Raw genomic sequence first — 20,099 nt, forward strand, 5'->3', positions numbered from 1 at the left:
ATACGCGAGGACGCATCTTCCTGCTCAAGTCTTCGGCGCCGCTGTCGGAGGCCCTGGTGTTCGAAAGTATCCGGAAGTGGCTGGGCTGTAGGCTTTTGATGCGGGTCGGGAAAAATGGCGGTGGTCGCTGTGTTCCCGGTTCTTGCGCGGGTGAGGAGAATGGGGGGTTCTAGACTCCTGGGCAGGCCAGAGTGGGAACTGTGCCTCGTCTTCCTCTGAAGTTGTGGAGACCGAGAGAAGCATCTACCTGTCTTATACAGCCCAGGCAAGGACAGACCCAAGGAGAGGTTGATCTTGCAACGTAGGAGATTCAGGTTACATCCACCCTGGCCTGAGCCCGCTGTGTGCTTGTCTCGTAATATCGTTGAACCATCAGTCTTCGTGAGAGACTCAATTCCGATTTCACCTATTTGCAGGTGGAACTGGCCGGACACCTTCTGGGCGCCTTTCTTCTCTGTTTTTAAGCCTCTCTGCTCTTTTTAAGTCTTCTCTAGTGTCTTGATTTCACATGGTTTCATAAGACCTTTTTTCGTTTTGAATATAGGCTGTTAACACTGTAAGATTTTCTCTTAATACTGCTCTTTGCCAATTTCATGATTTTGTGATGTGTTTTTGTCTCCAGATATTTTATGATTCCCTTTTTATTTCTCCTTTGACCCAGTTCAAGAGTGAGGGTGTTGTTCAGTTTTCTCTTATTTGTGAATTTTCCAGTTTTCCTTCTCTTGATTTCTAGTTTTATTCTGTCGTGGTCAGAAAAGATGCCTTGTATGATTTCGATCTTTTTTGTTAAAACTCGTAACCTAACATGCTCTCTGTCCTGGAGAATGTTCTTAGAGTGCTTGAAAATAATGTGTATTCTGCCGCTGTTGGGTGGCATGTTCTGTGTGTGTATTTTTGGCCCATTTGCTTACATTGTTGTTCCTGTCCTCTACTTCCTTATTGATCTTCTGTCTAGGTGTTCTATCCAGATTGAAAGTGGCTTTTGAAATCCGCAACTATTGTGTTGCAGTTTCTCCGTTCAGATCTGTCAATAGTTGCTTCATATATTTTGGTGTTCAGCTGTTGGTTGTATGTATAATTGTTGTACCCTTTTGGTGAGTTGACTCTTTCATCATTTCACGGCCTTTTAAAATCTCTTGATAGTTTTGACTTAAAGTTTGTTTTGTCTAACGAAAGTAGGGCCATCTGTGCTCTCTTTTGGTTTCTATTTGCAGTGGAATGTGTTTCACACTTTCACTTTCAGCCTACATCTAAAATGAGTTTCTTGTAAGGCATATAGTTGGATTTTGTGGGTTTTTAAAAATCCCTTCAGTCTCTGTGTGTCTTTTGATTGGGGAGTTTAATCGGTTTACATTTAAAATATTACTGATAGAGAGGACTTAGAGTTGCCATTCTGTTCATTGTTTTCTGTTTTGTAGCTTTGTGTCCTTTTCCTCTCGCTGTCATCTTTTGTGTTTTATTGATATTTTTCTATAGACATGCTTTGATTCCTTCCTCATTTTCTATTGTGTGTAAATGTTTCCTTTGTGGTTACCATAGGGCTTGCATTAAGCATTTTATAATGTATTTTAAGCTGATAATAGCTCAGTCTCATCCAAACTTCTCTTTTACACCTCCCACCTTATGTTACTGATACTACAATGACATATTTTATTTTGTATCCACTAGTATATTTTATCGGAGAAGGCAATGGCACCCCACTCCAGTACTCTCGCCCGTGGACAGAGGAGCCTGGTAGGCTGCAGTCCATGGGGTCTCAAAGAGTCGGACACGACTGAGCAACTTCACTTTCACTTTTCACTTCTATGCATTGGAGAAGGGAATGGCAACCCACTCCAGTGTTCTTGCCTGGAGAATCCCAGGGACGAGGGAGCCTGGTGGGCTGCCGTCTATGGGGTTGCACAGAGTCGGACAGGACTGAAGTGACTTAGCAGCAGCAGTATATTTTATAGCTTTTTAAAATGTCTTTGTCTTTTAAGTCAGAATTAAACGTGATTTACCTACCATCATTGCAGTGTTATAGTAGCCTGTGTTTGTCTAGGTTTTTGATATGAAGCTTTATGCTTTCATATACTTTTGTGTTATTATCTACTGTCCTTTGGCTCCTTTTTGTTCGTTCAGTCGCTCAGTGTCCATCGCTTTGCAACCACATGGACTGCATCAAGCCAGGCTTCCCTGTCCATCACCAGCTCCCGGAGCTTGCTCAAACTCATGTCCATTGACTGGGTGATGCCATCCAACCATCTTATTCTCTGTTGCCCTTTTCTCCTGCTGCCTTCAAACTTTCCCAGCATCAGGGTCTTTTCTAATAAGTCAGTTCTTCACATCAGGTGAGCTTCAGCTTCAGCATCAGTCCTTCCATGAATATTCAGGATTGATTTCCTTTAGGATTGACTGATTGGATCTCCTTGCTGTCCAAGGGACTCTCAAGAGTTTTCTCCAATACCGCAGTTCAAAAGCATCAATTCTTTGGCACTCAGCTTTCTTTATGGTCCAACTCTCACGTCCATACATGACTACTGGAAAAACCATAGCTTTGATTATACAGACCTTTGTTGGCAAAGTAATGTCTCTGCTTTTTAATATGCTGTCTAGGTTTGTCATAGCTTTTCTTCCAGGAAGCAAGTGTCTTAATTTCATGGCTGCACTCACCATCTGCAGTGATTGTGGATCCCAAAAAGAAGTCTGTCACTGTTTCCATTGTTTCCCCATCTGTTTGCCATGAAGTGATGGGACTGGATGCCATGATCTTAGTTTTTTGAATGTTGAACTTTAAACCAGCTTTTTCACGCTCCTTTTTCACTTCATCAGGAGGCTGTTTAGTTCCTCTTCACTTTCTGCTATAAGGCTAGTGTCATCTGCTGCTTCAATTTGGATGTCCATTTCTTTCCCCCAGTTTGGGAAGTTTTGAGCCATTTTTCCTTCAGGTAATCTTCCTGCCCCTCTTTCTTTTCTCCTTCTGGGACTCCCATAGTATTTATATTGATCAGTTGGTGATGTCTCCCAAGATTATCTCACTCATTTGTTTTCATTTTCTTCCTGTGAATGAGTAGTCTCAAGTAAACTGAGTTCACTGATTTTTTTTTTTCTGGTTGATCAAGTATGCTGTTTAACTTCTGTGGTGAATTTTTCAAAATTGTTATTCTTCAGTTCCAATTTAAAAACTTTTTTTTTTCCTGTCAGTATTCTCATTTTGGTTATGCGTTGTTTTCCTCAGCTCACTGAACATCTTGGTGACAACTTTTTTTGAGTTATTTGTCAGGTAATCCATATACGTCTGTTTTCAGGATTGGTTGCTGGAAGTTTATTTTGTGTCTTTGGGTAGGCCTTGTTTTGCTGTTTCTCATGCACCTTGGAACTTTGTGCTTAGATCCATGCATTTGAAAAAAATAACCACCTCCCAGTCTTTTCTTTGTACAAGAAAAGATCTTTTCCATCAGTCCTGTCAGAGAATCTGGGGGCCTCTCAAACTTTTTGTATGGAAATGTCTTTAGACTTGTGCATGTAAATTCCCCACCAGCAGGATTTGCTGGCTTCTTTTTTCAAGTGCTCATAATCTCTGGCTCCCTCTTGTGTCTGTTTATGGTACTGCAGGTTCTCTGTAGCTGCTGCAACTTCCCCAGCTCTTCTCAGCCCTTTCCAGATTTCTAGAGTATCCCAGGTCCCATGAGTGCTGCAGGTTGGCCAAGACAGAAATTAGTCCCTTGTACATCTCCTTGGAAAGCAGGAGTTTGGGATGCATGCTCCTTTTTCTTTCTGTTGGCCTCTGTCTGCTGTACCGTGGGTCCTCAGAGCAGCAGCAAGCCACCCAGCTTTTTTGTGTGTTCAGAGACCCCCCCAGATACCTAGAGTATACCGGATCCTGTTAGTGCTCTGAGACAGGCAAAAAAGAAAACTTTCTTTCTGGCAGCTACCCAGAAAGCTGGAACATTGGACACACATGCCAGCTCTTCCTCCCCAGGGAAAAGCCAAAAATTGGGGGTTTTCTTCTGCTAGTTTTGTGCTGAGCCACTGGTAGGGATGATGGCAGGTAAGCGTGTGCTAGTCCAAACCCTCACCTAGTTCTCAGCAGCCCCCAGCCTGGCGCCTTTTCTGTCACACTTCGATTCAGACAAGACGGAAGCCAGTCACCCAGGCCGCCCCGTGAAGGGCCACGTGTTGGACGTCTGTTTCAGTCTCTTCTTTCCCTCCCCAGGGAGAAGCCAGTGGCTGAGAATTTTCTCCAGTTGCACTGGGCTGAGCCAGGGGCAGGGACTATGGTGAATGAGGCCTGAGAATTTTTTAGCTGTGATGCAGCTTTTTTTGTGCTCACCTAGGGTTCAGGAGCCTCTTAGCTGGTTTCTGGATTTACCATGAAGGAAACTGGTCCATGTGTTGGGAGTTGCTGTCTCTGCAGGAGAAGGAAAGTGTGGGGCTTCCTATTAACACCATCTTGCTGACGTCACCACCTTCTCATTGAATCTTGATAGTTTTGGCCCTTCTCTATATTGGGAAACTTTGAGGAGTTAGGGGCCTTGCCATCACTGTATGCTCAGATTTTAACACAGGCAGGTGACTAGAATGCAAACCATATTGTGAGAATTTTAAGGGAAGAAGAAAATATTTCCATTGGAGACTTTCAGGAAAGGCACTGGTTAAGAACGTGTTTGCAGTCAGAGTTGGGTTCCAAACCTCAGGAATTATTCTTAATATTTGGGTGATCTTAGTGAGTCATTTAACCTCTGAGTCTCAGCTTCCTAAGCTGTAAAGTGGGGACAGTATCAGCATAAGTTTTTTTTTTAATTGAGGTGTAGTTGATTTACAATATTTTATAAGTTTCAGATGTGTAACATAGTAGTTCACAATTTTTAAAGATTAAACTCCACCTATGCTTATTATAAAGTCGACGTAACTTCTTAAGGTCTAAAGGAGATGAGATGCATTTTGCACCTGGTTTATATGTTGAGTGAATGACAAGGATGGTCATCCTTGTTAAAAAGGTGCTTATGGGAGGCAGTTCCTTGGTAGTCCAGTGGTTAAGACTTGGGCTTTCACTGCGACAGACCTGGGTTCAATCTGTGGTTGGGGAGCTTAAGATCCTGCCCACCTTGGCCAAAAAGAGAAGAAAAAAAAAAGATGTGGCTTTTTTGTTTCAGATGCTTGCTCTGTCAAGGCGCCACCTAGTGTCTCCTTCACTCAGCATGACATCATGCAGACGCTGCTACAGAGGTGACAGCCCGAACGATTCACAGAAGGATATGATTGAAATCCCTTTGCCTCCGTGGCAGGAGCGAACTGATGAATCCATAGAAACCAAACGAGCCCGGCTGCTCTATGAGAGCAGAAAGAGGGGAATGCTGGAAAACTGCATCCTGCTTAGGTAGGGGAAGAGGAGAATGGGGGTTGCTTCTCTCTGGCTAGAGACAGCCTTTTCAACTTCTTTCTCTTTCTTGGCTAGCCTCTTCGCTAAGGAACATCTGCAGCACATGACGGAGAAACAGCTGAACCTCTACGATCGCCTGATTAATGAACCCAGTAACGACTGGGATATTTACTACTGGGCTACAGGTACTAGGCATGATAAGCAGCATAAGGTGAAAAACAGGATGATGTGGGCTGATTTGAGTCTGGAAAGGTATCATGGGCAATTTGTTTTTCTTTTGTAGACACTCAACCCAACCTCTCTCGAGATTTTTCCAAAATGTGCAAAATTTGTCTTACGAGTTAAGGTCCTTTGTTTGCAAACAATAGAAACTGATTCCGTCTAACTTAAGCAAAAAGAGAACTTAGTGAAATTGTGTGGGAAACTCCTAGCATCAAAGGGAAAGTTGAAGAAAAACCAGGGCAGGAATGAAGTGGAACGAGAGAGTTCTGGCTGCCTAGCATAAAGTCCTTGGGAGTCTCTCTCTTGACGCCAGCTTTGTGAGGAATGAATTCTCACTGTGTATAGTTAGGGTTAGCTTTGGCTGTGAGTAATAGAACCCCAAAACAACAATGGCTTAAGGAAGACAGAACTGTGTTTTTCTTTCTCATAACAGAAGTTCAAAGTTAGGCCCTCCAGAACGCACAGAGGGGTTTCAGAGTCATTAAGGCCAGATTCCTCTTGTCTTGTTCCTTCACCCTCCCCCGTGTTGGCTACCTCATGACCTCAGGATGGCTGCCGAAGCTCTATCTGTCGTGTCTATATTTCAGCCAGGGAAAAAGAGTAAGAGAACACGCTCCATTTTTTAACGGACCCTTCTCAAGAAATTATACACCATAATTCCACTTAGTTTCCACAGGGCTGGTACACAGGGGAGTGGGAAATATTCAGGGCCAACCTGGAAGTCTTTTAATGTATCTTTGGCTTTATATTGAAGTTGAGCTTCTTATAGATAGCTTATATTGTCATTCTTTTTAATCTGATCTTACAGTACGTTTTTTCATTGGTGTGTTTTGGCCATTTGCATGTAACTACCAGTGTGATTGAATTAAAACTTACCATCTTTTTTTGTTGTTGTTTTCTATTCCTACCGTCTGTTTTTTGTTCTCTTCCCCTCTACTTCTGTGGGTTTTGAGTTTTTAAGATTTCGTTTTATCTCCACCATTGGCTTCTTACATCTCTTTATAATTTTTTCAGTGATTGCCCTAGGGTTTACAGTGTATATGCGTACGTATGTGCTCAGTCGTGTCTGACTCTTTAGACCCCGTGGACTGTAACCCACCAGATTCCTCTGTGCATGAGATTTCCCAGGCAAGAATACTGGAGTGGGTTGCCACTTTCTTCTCCAGGCATCTTTCCGACCCGGGTATTGAGCCCATGTCTTCTGCACTGGCAGGTGGCTTCTTTACCACTGAGCCACCAGGGAAGCACGTCTTACCATGTGCACTTTCCTGTATTTCTGTGCCTCAAAAGGGCTGTCCGTGGTGTTGCCCTCCCCCAGACTGTGCGTGTTAATTTGGGGACAGGAGATCGGGAGGGTGTTCTCTGTTGTCCTGGTCCAGTTTCCGGCCCTGTGACCATGAGTCATGGTGGAGGGTCTTTTTTCAGTGATCCTGCTGGTCCCACAGGGGTAGAGGATTTTTTTCTTTTATTCTTCCACTAGCCCAAGCGGGTCCTCACATGGGCCCTATAGGAGACAGGACTCACTAACCTACTCCCAGACCCTTGAAGCTTTTGTTCTGTAGAAAACAAGGACTAGGCTGGGGTTTATGCTTTTGGTAGGGGGGCGGTGGGGGCAGTGTTTTTCTGCTCCCCTACTCCTGGCCTCCATTGCTGAGGGAGGCTTTCCGCAGCCTCCTGCTCTGGACCCTGTCTTCATCGTGAGCATACTCAGTGAGGGGTTGTTGAGAAGAACCTGCCCATTGGGGCAGATCCCCCTTGTGTCTGTGGCTCCCGGAGATTTCACACTCATGCTCACCTATGCTTGGCTGCAGTAGCTGATGAACAATCCTCTAAATTCTTTGCCTGTTTGTATGGTGCCCAGTGCCCCTTCCTCCTGTGCCCTGTCTCAAGTGAGCGTGTGTGTGCATGTCCATTTTCTCCTTTGAGGGGCCTTTCTTTCCTTGTTTTATTTTCTTTGGGTGCCTGTGACCTCAGCTTTCCGATGACTTCAAAAAAGTTATGATGTTTCTAGTTTATCTGACTTTTTCTTGTTGGGATGAATGGGGTGTTCTGTCCAGTTTTCAGCATTCTAGGGGGAAACTGAAATCGCCTCAATCTTACTCTGATTGTCACACAAAACAACAGACGCCAGGCCCACCAGATGCCAGCTGTGTGCCAAATGAGGGAAAATCAGACTTTGTTTTGAGGAATGCCCTCTCCTGACGTTGTATTTAGTGTTGCTAGGAGGGTAATTCCAAAGCTTAGTACCCAAGCTTTCCCAATGGGAGGCTTTGCTTAAGTGAGAGACTCGGGGGTGGAAAGAAAGATCAGAGGTGTGCAGCATCCACCAGACTCCTGCTGCCCTGAGGCTGGCATCCTCTCCTCTCTGCTCTTGGTGCCTTTGTTGCCTCCATCCAAATCTGGTTCTACAGGTTCCTGTCGGTTTTATGGGCCTCTGTTATAGCCTTCCAGTGAATTCTTTTATGTTTTAAGTTTACTGGAGTTATCAGTTGCTATCACTTAACATCCAAGGACTTTTGCCTCAGGAGATTAACATACTAGAAGGAAAAACACAGTATTCCAAAAACAACTGAAGAGCTGAATGCAAAGCAAAACGGAACAGCCAAGGCTGGACAGGCCAGGGGTCAGCTGTGCTTGTCCAAATAATAAATGCTGGGCCAGATAATAAATGCTGTCGTCTTGCGGCCATATGGTCTCTGTGGCAACTGCTCAGCCCTGCCATCGTAGCACAAAGGCAGCCACGGACAATATGTAAACAAGTGAGAGCAGCTGTTCCAGTAACGCTCTTTACAAATACCGGCTGCCGTGGGTTGCCAGCCTGTGGTGCAGGCTGCGTGTATATCCAGAGAAAGAATGCAGCTGCTCTGTGTACCCACTGTGGTTTTAGGCCAAGCCAGAGTTTCAAGTTTTAAAGTCCTTATACTCTCGGGATTTTCCTCGTGGGCCAGTGGGGGATTTTCCTCGTGGGCCAGTGACTAAGTCTCCGTGCTCCCCATGCAGGGGGCATGGATTTGATCTCTGGTCAGGGAACTGGATCCCACCTGCCAAAACAGATCGAAGATCCTGTGTGCTGCAGCCAAGACCGCGTGTGTTCAAATAAATAAATATTAAAAAAAAAAGATCTTTATACATCTGACAGTTGACTGACCAACGTAATTCTTTTTGCTCATCCTTACAGAAGCAAAACCAGCCCCAGAAATATTTGAAAACGAAGTCATGGTCCTGTTGAGAGACTTTGCTAAGAACAAAAACAAAGAGCAGCGACTGCGGGCCCCGGATCTTGAATACCTCTTTGAAAAGCCACACTGAGCTACGTGCCGCCATCTGCCTGGCCTCGGGGGCTCTACGGATGCTCATTGCCTGCGATGGGTACTGGCCTTGATGTCCTGCTTCTCCTTAGATGCTCAGCCCACCCAGATCTCTGGTCTAGCCTGCAGTGATGGACCCACCTCTCTCCAAGGACATGTATATGTTCAGTGCACCTCATGCTAAGACCCTTTGGCTCCAATCTAAGCCTCAGAAGCAGTTTATCCATGTCACTGTCGCTCAGGCCTGACTCTCTCTCTGGTTCCATAGGAGGAAGCATTGTGCCAGCTCACTGCTTCAGCCAGAAGTGTGCTCAATGTGAAGAGGCAGCCAGCTGCCTGTGCTGTGTGGAAGGCTCCCCGGGTGAGCCAGGGCTTTGTCCCTGTGAAATTCCCCCTTCCAGCCTGGGTTGGTTCTTTCTGCCAGGGGAAACTGGTCCAAGCCCCCTGAGTGGAACCCGTCAAAGGCCCAGCAGGCAGAATGAGGGCAGTGGGCAGGAACGGTGTGGGCATGCTGCTTAAGAGTCAGCATCCTCAGCAGATTTTCTCTAGAATGCTCATTTTATAAACTGAACGATAATTGTGTATATTAAAGAATATTTTAAAAAGGAAAATCACAGCTCCTCAACCCTCACCCAGTTATTTTAATTTTGTGTGTTCTCATGCAGGCATATATGTTTATAGAGTTTTACAAGGTCACAATCTCCAAGTTTCAATTACAGCAAATGTTTTCTATATTTCAGTCTCCACAATTGCTTGGAGAAGGTAATGGCACCCCACTCCAGTACTCTTGCCTGGAAAATCCCATGGATGGAGGAGCCTGGTAGGCTGCAGTCCATGGGGTCGCTAATCGTCAGACACAACTGAGCAACTTCACTTTCACTTTTCACTCTCATGCATTGGAGAAGGAAATGGCAACCCACTCCAGTGTTCTTGCCTGGAGAATCCCAGGGATGGGGGAGCCTGGTGGGCTGCTGTCTATGGGGTCGCACAGAGTTGGACACGACTGAAGTGACTTAGCACTAGCAGTAGCCACAATTGCTTTAGTTGACAAACTGATGATGTGTAAGAAATAATGTTAGGATGAATTAGCAGAATGTGTTTAGCTCCAGAGCGAAAAGACTTCTGGTTGCTAGGAGTGTGGTTTTGTCTCGCTGGAGGAATTTTGCCCTCGGAGCTATCATCCAGACAGAACAGATGTCACCCAGATTGGGCCAGGACACAGGTGTGAATCGGAGGAAACAGGCCAGACTTGCTAGGCAGGCGGTTGGTGTACAACAGAGATACACACAGGCAGGAAGTACCTGTTTGCAGCATCATGGAGTTGGGGTTCCCACGGAACCTCTGTGTGGTCCTGCCTGCCCTTCAGGGTCCTTGGCTGATGAGGGGCGAGGAGAGAACCAGCCTTTCATCACTTACGATCTCAGCAGAGCTTCCCAGCTCTCTTGTAGACAAGCGCTGTTGTGCCTGTTTTGCAGATGAGAAAGTGGGCTCTGAGAGAGTGGTCTGTCCCAGATGGAGTTGCTATTTAGCCAGAAAGCCAAAATCTTGCTTAGTTCAGTCTGTCTCCAAAGCTCATGAACTTTCTGCCAGAACATGCTGCCTTAACTGGTGGAAACTGCAGAAATCTTCGCTTTAAAAAGTTATAGTGAAGAGATTTGACAGTTCTAAGCCATGACCTGTGTGTCATGTGGGGGACGGGAAGCTGCCAGGTGCTTCCCAAAATAAGCACTCGGTCATCCAAGGTAGCTCTTGGAAGAAGCAGGGCCGGCAGTAGGTACAAGTCAGATCCTGGCTCCATTGCTTACTTGCTGGGTAAGTGAATGGGGCTGAACCTCAGTTTTCTTTGTCTATAAAACGGGGTTGATGACTTTCCCTGTCTTAACTCTTTCTGAAGATCAGAAATGAAGAGAGAAAGCTCGTGTCTCAAGACTTTCATCGTCCTCGTCACACAGTACGCTGTTGGTAGATGTTAGGTCTCAGCATTTGATCGTGGCTTCAGTCTGAGAAGTTGTATCTTAACGCAAAAGGCCTGGCATGCCAGCAAGGTCACCAGAGCTTTGTGCAGGGCCAAGTCCTCTGCCGGTAGGAAAGCCAGGCCTGTTAGAGGACCACGGGGTGTCTTAACCAGCCAGCAAAGACTGGAGAGAAAACAGACCCTGGTTTCTTTGAAGGAAAAGAGGCCTTTGAAGGAAAAATCTGTAGCATGATCATCTAAGCAAGGAATGGGGGTGAGAAATGGAGGGCAGAAGCCGATTTTGATGGCTCAGGGAGCTTACTGCCGACTCTGGCCATTCTCTCAGGCCTTGTTTGATGTACCATGAGGAGAATGTTAATGTAGGGACTTAATGTAGAGAGATGTCTGGACTGTGAGAAGTACATATGACAGTTGGGCAGTGACCCATCTATTCTGGACTCCTAGACAGCAAATCTCAGCAGCCAAGTATGCAATTTGGGCTTTTTTCCCCCCCTGGAGGTTTGATCTCTTCTCGCCTGATTTTTGTCTTATTTAATATAAGGGGTTCAGCTGCCACTTTCACCTGGGGATGGCATGCTTCTAAAGAAGTTGTTTTCTTCCCAGGCTGCTGGTCTCTGTCATCTCTGAAAGTGAAGGATCTTAACTTCAGCTGCTCAGTGTCAGACCCAGGGGTGCTATGTGAACGGTTTTTCCCTTTATTAGGCATTAAGTGAAACTAGGCCGACCACAGGACATTTTTTAAAAATTAATAAACATAGAGCAAGGGCCAGCAGCCCCCCAAGGATCCGTGAGGAACCAGAATCTGGACTCATTCCTCTCCGTCTGACACCTCACTGCTCGCTGACCTCATTCAGAGCGTGGGCACACAGGCATCTGGCCCTGCCCCGCCCCTCCTGAAGAGGTCTCGCGAGACCTGCCCGCCCCTCCTGAAGTGGTCTCGCGAGACCTGTCACACAGGCTCCCACATCAGACGTCAAAGGGGGGCAATAAAAGCTGTCTTCTTCCCAGCATTTATTTTAAGTCTCCAAAATCCATAAGCCAAATGCCCTTTGCCCAACTCTGGACCTTAGATGGGGCATATCTGTTGGGGTCACTACAAAGCCACCTCTGACCAGCACAGGCTGTCGTCTGGAGGTCACGTGCCCCGTCTTAGCTCCAGCAAGGGTGGAAACTGGCACAAACCTCACTCATTTTCAAATAGCCCTAGGCAAAGATTCCACTGTGCAAGTCGAGAGTTTATCTTTCCGTCCATCTGCTAGACAATGAGGGAGGCTCCATGATGGGGGAGCTCACACAGCCATACACAGCAAGCGGGGCTGGGAGACTTTTCTGGTAGCTTGTTATTAGTACAGCCGGTCGTATCTGAGGGTGGAAGACTTGCCATCCTGCAGCTGTCAAGAGTGCTCATGAGGTCCCAGTTAAGCCACCTTGTTTGTTTTCCCAGTGAACCCTCTGGAAGTGAGGACCGGCATTAGGATCTCCTCCCACCCCCATCAGGCGACATAGCATCGGTGGGACAGTGACCCGAGGCAAGGAGTGCTCCTCTGCCTTTAAAAAACAAATACCTGGGAAAAAAAACATCTGTCAGGCACCAGACATTTCAGGGTGGACGGTGGAAATGCTGAAGCTATCAAAGATAAATAACATCAGGCATCCAAAGAGGAGATCTGTAAGGAGATCTACCTCCTTGTAGCCTGAGGTAAAGTCTCCGTCGGGGTCCCAGGTCTCGCCCGAATCCAGATATCCCTGCCAAGGATGAGACTACTATCTTTAAAAGGACAACATAAACGCACTTTCCATAACTACACATCACAGCATGTAGCAATAAAGAGCAAATCACGACGTTAAGATGAACATAGTTTCCCAGTGGGTTTCAGTTAGTTTCTGTGTTGTGGAATGTTCACATTTGGTGACACCCTGGGGCACGGGTTGGAGAAATAGAGCAGAGCAGTTTAGGGAGATGGACCTAAGGTAGAATCCTGGCTCTCCGATTGGTCAGCTGGGTGACCTTGGACATGCTGTTTAACCTTTTCCACTCTGTGTCTCATCTGTAAAAGGAAAGGTCAAAGAGCCACCTTATGTGTTGCCGCAAAGACAAAGTCACGCGTGGGAAGTGCTCGGCACGGTGCCTGGCACCCGAGTGACATCGTCACAGCCAGTGGTGTTGGCTGATGGTGTGCCCAGCACTCCTCAGAGCTTTCCTCGGATGACGTCACTCAGGCCTCACAACAGGGATCTGAGGCGGGCACAGCTCTCATTTCCTTTGTCCAGGTGAGGAAAGTGAGGCCTGGTGAGATTAAGCCGCTTGCCCCAAATCACAGCCCATAAGTGGGGCAGCTGGATTTGGAAGCTGGACAGTGGGCCTCCAGTGCCTGTGCTCCAAAGCCATCCGCTACCTCCTTTATAAAGTAAGCAGGGCATTGAAAAGCACTTGCACAACTGGGCTTGCCTGAGCTTCTTGCACCGCTACTGCCACCACCTGGAAGCCTTCCCAGGTGAGCTTTCCAGAGCATGAGAGACGTGTGTCCAAGTCATACTTGTCCCCTCAACCAAAGTCAGCTGATAGGCAAGTGGCCCCAACCCTAACACAGCCAAGCCCAGTCCAGATTGCAAACCCAGAGACCCTTAAGGTAAATAAATGCTTATTACTTTTAAGCCACCAAGTTTTGGGGCGATTTGTGATACAGCATTATTATAACTGTTGGTAACTGACACAGATGGTAATTGGGCTTCCCATGTAGATGTGCTTACAGAGAAGAAAAATCACTGACTGGCCAGGGTGAGTGAGTATCCTGTCTCCTGGGCGGGCGACCGTCTCACTTTAGCACTTTTTAAAAGGTGGCTGCTTAGTATATCAGACTCATAAGCATAGTGTCCGTCTCATACTAACACATGTAACTCCTCCACCATCTCAACAGGCAGCACGCCCTGAGTGCTCGCACACTGGGCTAACACAGTACCTGCATGGCCTCATGCAGTTCCTGTAACAGCCCTGTGAAGCAGGCTGTCCTGTTGGCTTCATTTTGCCAGTGCAGATACAGGCCCAGAGGGATGGAGTTACTCGCCTGTGGTGACATTGGCTCAGCACTTGAGCAGAAGCAACCAAAGAAACTGAGGTAGGACCCTTGAAAACTAGGAGTTCTATGTTCTGCATTAGCAAAACGTGGGTAAAGCTACTGCCTGCTCTGACTGGGGAGGAAGCCCAGGTGTTTACCAGGCTGACAGCCCACAAGGAAGAGGCTGGAAGGCAGAAAACCAGTCACCCCGTTGGCTACTATTGGCTGCAATTGGTGAGGATTTATAAGGAAGAGATGAGCTCAGCACAGAATTACCTCGTGTCTGAAATTCACCAGGTATGAAAGGAAATAGAACCCAGAAATCTTGGGCCTTCCAGGGTTAAAAATCTATAAATAGACAAAGATAAGATGTAGGCAAAGCTTTGGGCAACAAAGCCCCAGTAAAACTTTCCCTTGGATGAAGTGTCTCAGGAAGGATCAGATTAAAGGTGTGCCTCTTACTTGTTTATGTTGCTCACTCAGCCGTGTCCGACTCTTTGCGACCCCAAGGACTGTGGCCTGCCAGGCTCCCTTGTCCATGGGATTCTCCAGGCAAGAATACTGGAGTGGGTTGCCAGGGGTCAGAGCCTGGGTCTCCCACAATGGAAGCAGATTTCTTTACCATCTGAACCACCAGGGAAGCCTCCTACTTAATTGTTCCAAATAGCTTAAGTATGTTGAGGAGAAAGAGAGAAGCATGGAGGGGAACCAGCAAAACAAGTTAGGCTCAAGAAGGTCTAAGAAAAGATGGGATGAGTGTGGCTACTGGCACATGAAACCTTTTCCTTGCCTTCTTTTCAGAAGTCAGCTTCTCTCAAGAGATGACTACACTCATCTCCACTTCCTTGTCTCCCATCCTTTCCTTGTCTTCACCTCTCTAGCTTCCCCACCTCATTTCAGAGATGATGAAAGCATCTCTCACCAAGGTCACGAGGACCTCCAAGTTGCTAAATCCAATGATCATTATTCAAAGCTTTACTGTCCCCTCTGACCAATGATAGAAACCTCCCTTGCTTTTATGATTCAACATTTCCTTGAGTTTCCTTCTGCCTTTCGAGTCACACCTCTACCTATTTGGAGACACATCGGCGCCTCCCCCTCCCCTGCAGTCATTAAATTTGAAGTCCCCCCTGATGCCCTAAGAGTCGTCCTTTTTTTTTCTCTTGGTACTCCCTCTTGTGATCTCACCCACACCAGGGTATCCATTACCACCTTGCTGCTGTTACCATTGAGCCACCAGGGAAACTCCCCATTACTGTAGGAATGTGGACAATTCTCAAATCCGTGTTTCAAACCGTACTTTCCTTTGAGCTCCAGCCTGCACATCTAACTGCCAGCTTTGCTCCTCCAGTGTATCTCAAAGGTCCTGCAAACTCGGCATGTCCAAAAGGGAACAAGGCTATTCCCCCTATCTCACCCACCCCTTCAAAACCTCCCTAGTCTTCCTCTGTAGTCTCTCAGTGAAGGGCATCAGCCTGTATCCAGTTATTCAAGCTAAGAACTGTGCTGAACCCCTCCTTCTCCATCCATTACATCCCAAGGCTGGTGGACTTACCTCCATAAGAGCTCTTGCAACCATCCACTTTCTTTCTGTCTCCAGCATCATCCCCATGGTCAAAGCCATTTGCATCCTTTAGCTGGACAACAGCTATGGCCATCTGAACCCCCTTCACATCTGTTCTCTACCTGCAGCCCTGAAATCAGTGTCTTGCAATGCACTGTACCAGCCATGGCTTCCCCCTCCTGAAAACCCTTCAATTGCTCTTAAATAAAAATGAAACTCCTGGGACTTTCCTGGTGGCCCAGTGGTAAAGAATCCACCTGCCAGTGCAGGAGATGTGAGCTTGATCCCTAATCTAGGAGGATCCCACATGCCTTGGAGCAACCTCGCTGGTACACTGCAACTATTAAGCTGGAGCCCTAAAGCCCGGGAGCTGCAGCTACTGAAGCCCATGCACCCGAGAGCCCGTGCTCCAAAACAGGAGAAGCCATTGCGGGGGGAAGCCTGCACACCACACCTCGAGAGCAGCCCCGGCCCTCTGCAATTAGAGAAAAGCCCGTGCCGCAACGAAGACCCAGCACAGCCACAAATGATAAAACTGGGGGGAAAAGGCCCACATGAAAAAAAAATTAATAAATAGATAAAATACAAGGTATTCAAACCTTCTAGGAAAAAAAAAATTGGAGGGACTTCCCTGGTGGTCCAGTCTTTGGGAATCTGCCTGCCAATGCAGGGGACATGGGTTCAGTCCCTGGTCTGGGAAGATGCCATGTCCCACAGGGCAACTAAGCCCATGCACCACAACTACGGAGCCCATAGGCTGCAGCTACTGAAGCCCAGCTACCCTAGAGCCCGTGACCTGCAAACAAGAGAAGGCGCTGCAATGCGAAGCGCGTGCCCTGCGACTAGAGAGGAGCCCCCACTTGCCGTAACTAGAGAAAGCCCACACACAGCAAAGATCTACTGCAGCCAAAACTAAATTTAAAAAATTTTTAAGAAAATATTTAACACGACCTGTAAGGGTCCTGTATGGGATGCCCACGTCTTAAACCTCATCTTGGCCCAGCTGCCAGTTTCTTTGCTCTGCCCTTCCAAGGCTTCTTCAGCCTCTCATCCTCTCCATGACCATTCCCACCACAGGGCCTTTGCAAATGTGGTTCCTTCTGCCCAGGATTCTCTTTCCTCCCTTTCCCCCTTCACTCCTATCCTCTTTCAGATCTCTGCTCAGGTGCATTTCCTCAGAGTAGCCCTCTCTGACCTATCCATTTTAAATCCATCATTCTTTGATTAATGACTGTCTCCCCACTGGAGAAAGGTTCGTATAGTTAAAGCTATGATTTTCCTAGTGGTCTTGTACAGATGTGAGAGTTGGACCATAAAGAAGGCTGAGTGCTTTCTTACTCCTCGCTCAGTGTGGTGGATGTTCTTAGAATCTCTGCCTACTGCTCATCCCCACCAAGCATGTATGCTGCCGGCCTTGGTGGTATCCTTCAGACTGGTTTCCAGGTAGCAGTGTTCTCCACGTTTCCCAGATGCAGGCAGTGGAGTGGCACTTACTGTGGTCTCCCAAGCCAGGCTTTCCCTGGGTCATCTCACAACAAGCCTCCCTTCAGAGGAGATTGCGTCATCCCACTTCTACCTGAGGAAACAAACTCAGAGAGGCTTGCCCACAGCCACAGAGCTGGGAAGCAGCAAAACAGGATTTAAGTTGGGGTCTCCCCAGAACTTGGGTATCTCCCAGCACCCCTTTGTCCCAGACTTACCTTGTTCACTCATTGTCATCATGAGCTCTGCCATCTATGCCGATGTACCATCTATACCAATATCTACGTACTTATCTCTCTTGAGTTCCTTTTTATTTAAACAAATTAATTTTAAAAGGAAATGACATCATCACCATAAGTAGAAAAAAATCACATCAATAGTGTCACTTGCCAAAATAAAAAAAATGAGATGTTACTGAATTTTTCTAACAATTATTTTTTAAAAAATTTCAAACATACAGCAATATCCAAAGCGTTTTAGAGCACGTCCCTGGTCCAGTGGCGAAAATTATGCTTCTACTTTAGGGGGCATGGGTTCAATCCGTAGTCAGGGAACTAGATCCCCCGTGCCACAACTAAAAAGATCTTGCATGCCACAACTAAGACCTGGCACAGCCAAATAAATATTTTTTAAAATCCATCCAGTTTTTGATGCATTTCAAAGAAAATTATAGACATCAGAACATTTCCCTTAAATACTTCAGAATGCATATTATTAACTAGACTTTGATACTTTATATTTAAATTTTTTCTTTTGCTGTAAAATGTACATACAATGAAATGCACAAATCTTAATTGTATGTTTGCTGAGTTTTGACAAATGCTTACACCAACCTCCCATCAAGAAATTACCATCACCCCAGAAATTTCCTGCATGCTCCATCCCAGTCAGTCCCCACAACACACCTCCCCACAGCCCAGGCAACACTATCTCTGATTTTTTCCTCTGCCATAGATTAGTTCTATCTGCTGTCGAACTTCATATAGATGGAATCACACATCTTTTGCATGTGCCTGCTTTCATTCAGCCGGAGAAGGCAATGGCACCCCACTCCAGTGTTCTTGCCTGGAGAATGCCAGGGACGGCGGAGCCTGGTGGGCTGCCGTCTATGGGGTCACACAGAGTCGGACAGGACTGAAGCGACTTAGCAGCAGCAGCAGCAGCAGCTTTCATTCAGCACAGTGTTTTTGTGGTTCATCCGTGTCATCACATATATCAGTATTTGTCCCTGTTTATTATTGACCATTTGTATTCCATCATCTGACTCAACCACAGTCTGCTCGTGGGTCAGGAAGACCCTTGGAATAGGAAATGGCAACTTACTGCAGTATTCTTGCCTGGAGAGTCCCATGGACAGAGGAGCCTGGCGGGCCACAGTCCGCGGGGTTGCAGAGTCGGTCGTGACTAAGCACGCACGCACACAAACACCCAAGCTGTTTCCAGTTTGGGGCTATTATGAACGAAGATACCATACACAAGTCCTTCTCTGAACACACGTTCTTATTTCTCTTGGTGAACATCTAGAAATAGAATTGCCAGGTCATAGGAAGGTGTATAACTAGTTTCAAGGTGACTGCCAGGACTTTTTCCAAAGTAGATGTACTATTTTACACTCCCACCAAAACGTGTGAGCCATGCAGCTGTCCCAGAGGCTTGCCAGCATTTTGTGTTGTCTGTGCCTTAAATTCTAGCCATCCTGGTAGGTATGTCCTATTGCCTCATTGTGGTTTTAATTTGCATTTCCTTGACAATGAATGATGTTGAATTTTTTTTTTCCACGTGCTTATTGGCCACATTCATCTATCTTCTTTTGCAGAGTATCTGTTCAATGATTTAGCTCATTTTTAAATTTCATTGTCATTTTATTGTTGAATTGCAGGAGTTCTTTGTATGTGCTGCAAACCAGTCCTTTGCCAGATATTTGTTTGCAAATCTTTTTACCCAGGTCTGTGGCTCATCTGTTCATTTTCTTAAGAGAGACTTTTGAAGAGCTGAAGTTTTAAACTTTGATGAAGTCCAATTTATCAGCTTTTTCTTTTATGGTTATTGCTTTCTGTGGCTCGTTTAAGAAGTCTTTGCTTGTCACTAAGTCACGAACATATCTTTATATCTCGAATGAGTTTTTAGGTGTGGTTGAGGTAAAGTTTCAGGTTCTTCTTTCCCAGTTGTTCCAACATCATTTATTAAAAAGACTTCCCATTGGATTGCTCTGGCATCTTTGTCAAAAATCACATCCGTGACTGTAAAAACAAAAAGCAGCAACAATTTTATTAAATTTTAATGTTTTAAATAAAATGTTTAAATGAAAATTAAGTGCAAATAAAAGTAGTCTAAGTGAGTTACAAAAGTTCATCTGTAAAAATAAGTTCCTCACTAAGAAAAATGGAACTGGTTAGGACTCATCTGCCATCCAAGGATACTTAGTTTAATGCCATTCAGATCTAGAATGAAGGTGAGGGACTTCCCTGGTGGTCCAGTGATTAAGAATCCACACTGCCATTGCAGGGGGCACAGGTTCGATCCCTGGTCAGGGGAACTTCGGTCCTGCATGCCACGTGGTGTGGCCAAAATAAATAAATAAAATGGAGGTGGAATTCTCCATTAAATCGGTTTTCTTTTTAAGGCGTGATATTATCCAGTGCTGAGAATGCCAACAGCCATATGTGTGTAGGTGGAGAGATTGAAAGAATTCAGCTGGCTTCTCCAACACACTTTTCTATTGGTTTGTCCCATAAAAAAATGGTTTTCAATGTTCAAGAGTAACGTTTGCCATGGGATTCCCCCACCTACACTGTGCATTGGCCACGTGGCAAGAGAAATGAGCTGACATGTGGTCGGTGTCCTGGTCAGTGTCAGGAAGACAGACCACATTTCTTTTAGCTTTGTCCTGAGACTAATAATAGCTGTGCTTACCATGAGAAGCAAATTTCTAATTTAGCTCATTTATTTCTCATTAAGAAAGGTAGAGGCACTCTAGCCAACCCACTTTAACTGGGAAATGGTGCAGAAGAGTCATGCCGCTGGCCAGTGAGCTGGTGAGTGGGAAGGGGGGACAGAAGCCGGCAGCCTGGTTCCAGCTGCCCTCCGCACCTGCTACAGTCAGTGCTGCCTGTTCCTAGTGAATATGAAA

At 46.1% G+C, this 20,099-nt stretch overlaps 1 protein-coding gene across 1 annotated transcript; it reads left to right on the plus strand.

The window, feature by feature from the left end:
* Positions 10-9,508, plus strand: SDHAF2 (succinate dehydrogenase complex assembly factor 2). The gene is made up of 4 exons (XM_005699761.3): positions 10-150; positions 5,136-5,359; positions 5,438-5,547; positions 8,763-9,508. The coding sequence occupies exons 1-4, from the start codon at positions 115-117 to the stop codon at positions 8,891-8,893; spliced, it is 501 nt and encodes a 166-aa protein (XP_005699818.1). The 5' UTR covers positions 10-114; the 3' UTR covers positions 8,894-9,508.

This window comes from Capra hircus, chromosome 29 (genome assembly GCF_001704415.2).
Source record: "Capra hircus breed San Clemente chromosome 29, ASM170441v1, whole genome shotgun sequence".
NCBI classification, from domain to species: Eukaryota; Metazoa; Chordata; class Mammalia; order Artiodactyla; family Bovidae; genus Capra; species Capra hircus.

What these genes read in the sequence shown, in the direction of transcription:
- SDHAF2 (XM_005699761.3), top strand. Translation starts at nt 115, where the DNA reads ATGGCGGTGGTCGCTGTGTTCCCGGTTCTTGCGCGG. An exon ending in TGTTCCCGGTTCTTGCGCGG is followed by an intron (nt 151 to 5,135) that starts GTGAGGAGAATG and finishes TTTTTGTTTCAG; the next exon opens with ATGCTTGCTCTGTCAAGGCG. An exon ending in TATTTACTACTGGGCTACAG is followed by an intron (nt 5,548 to 8,762) that starts GTACTAGGCATG and finishes TCATCCTTACAG; the next exon opens with AAGCAAAACCAGCCCCAGAA.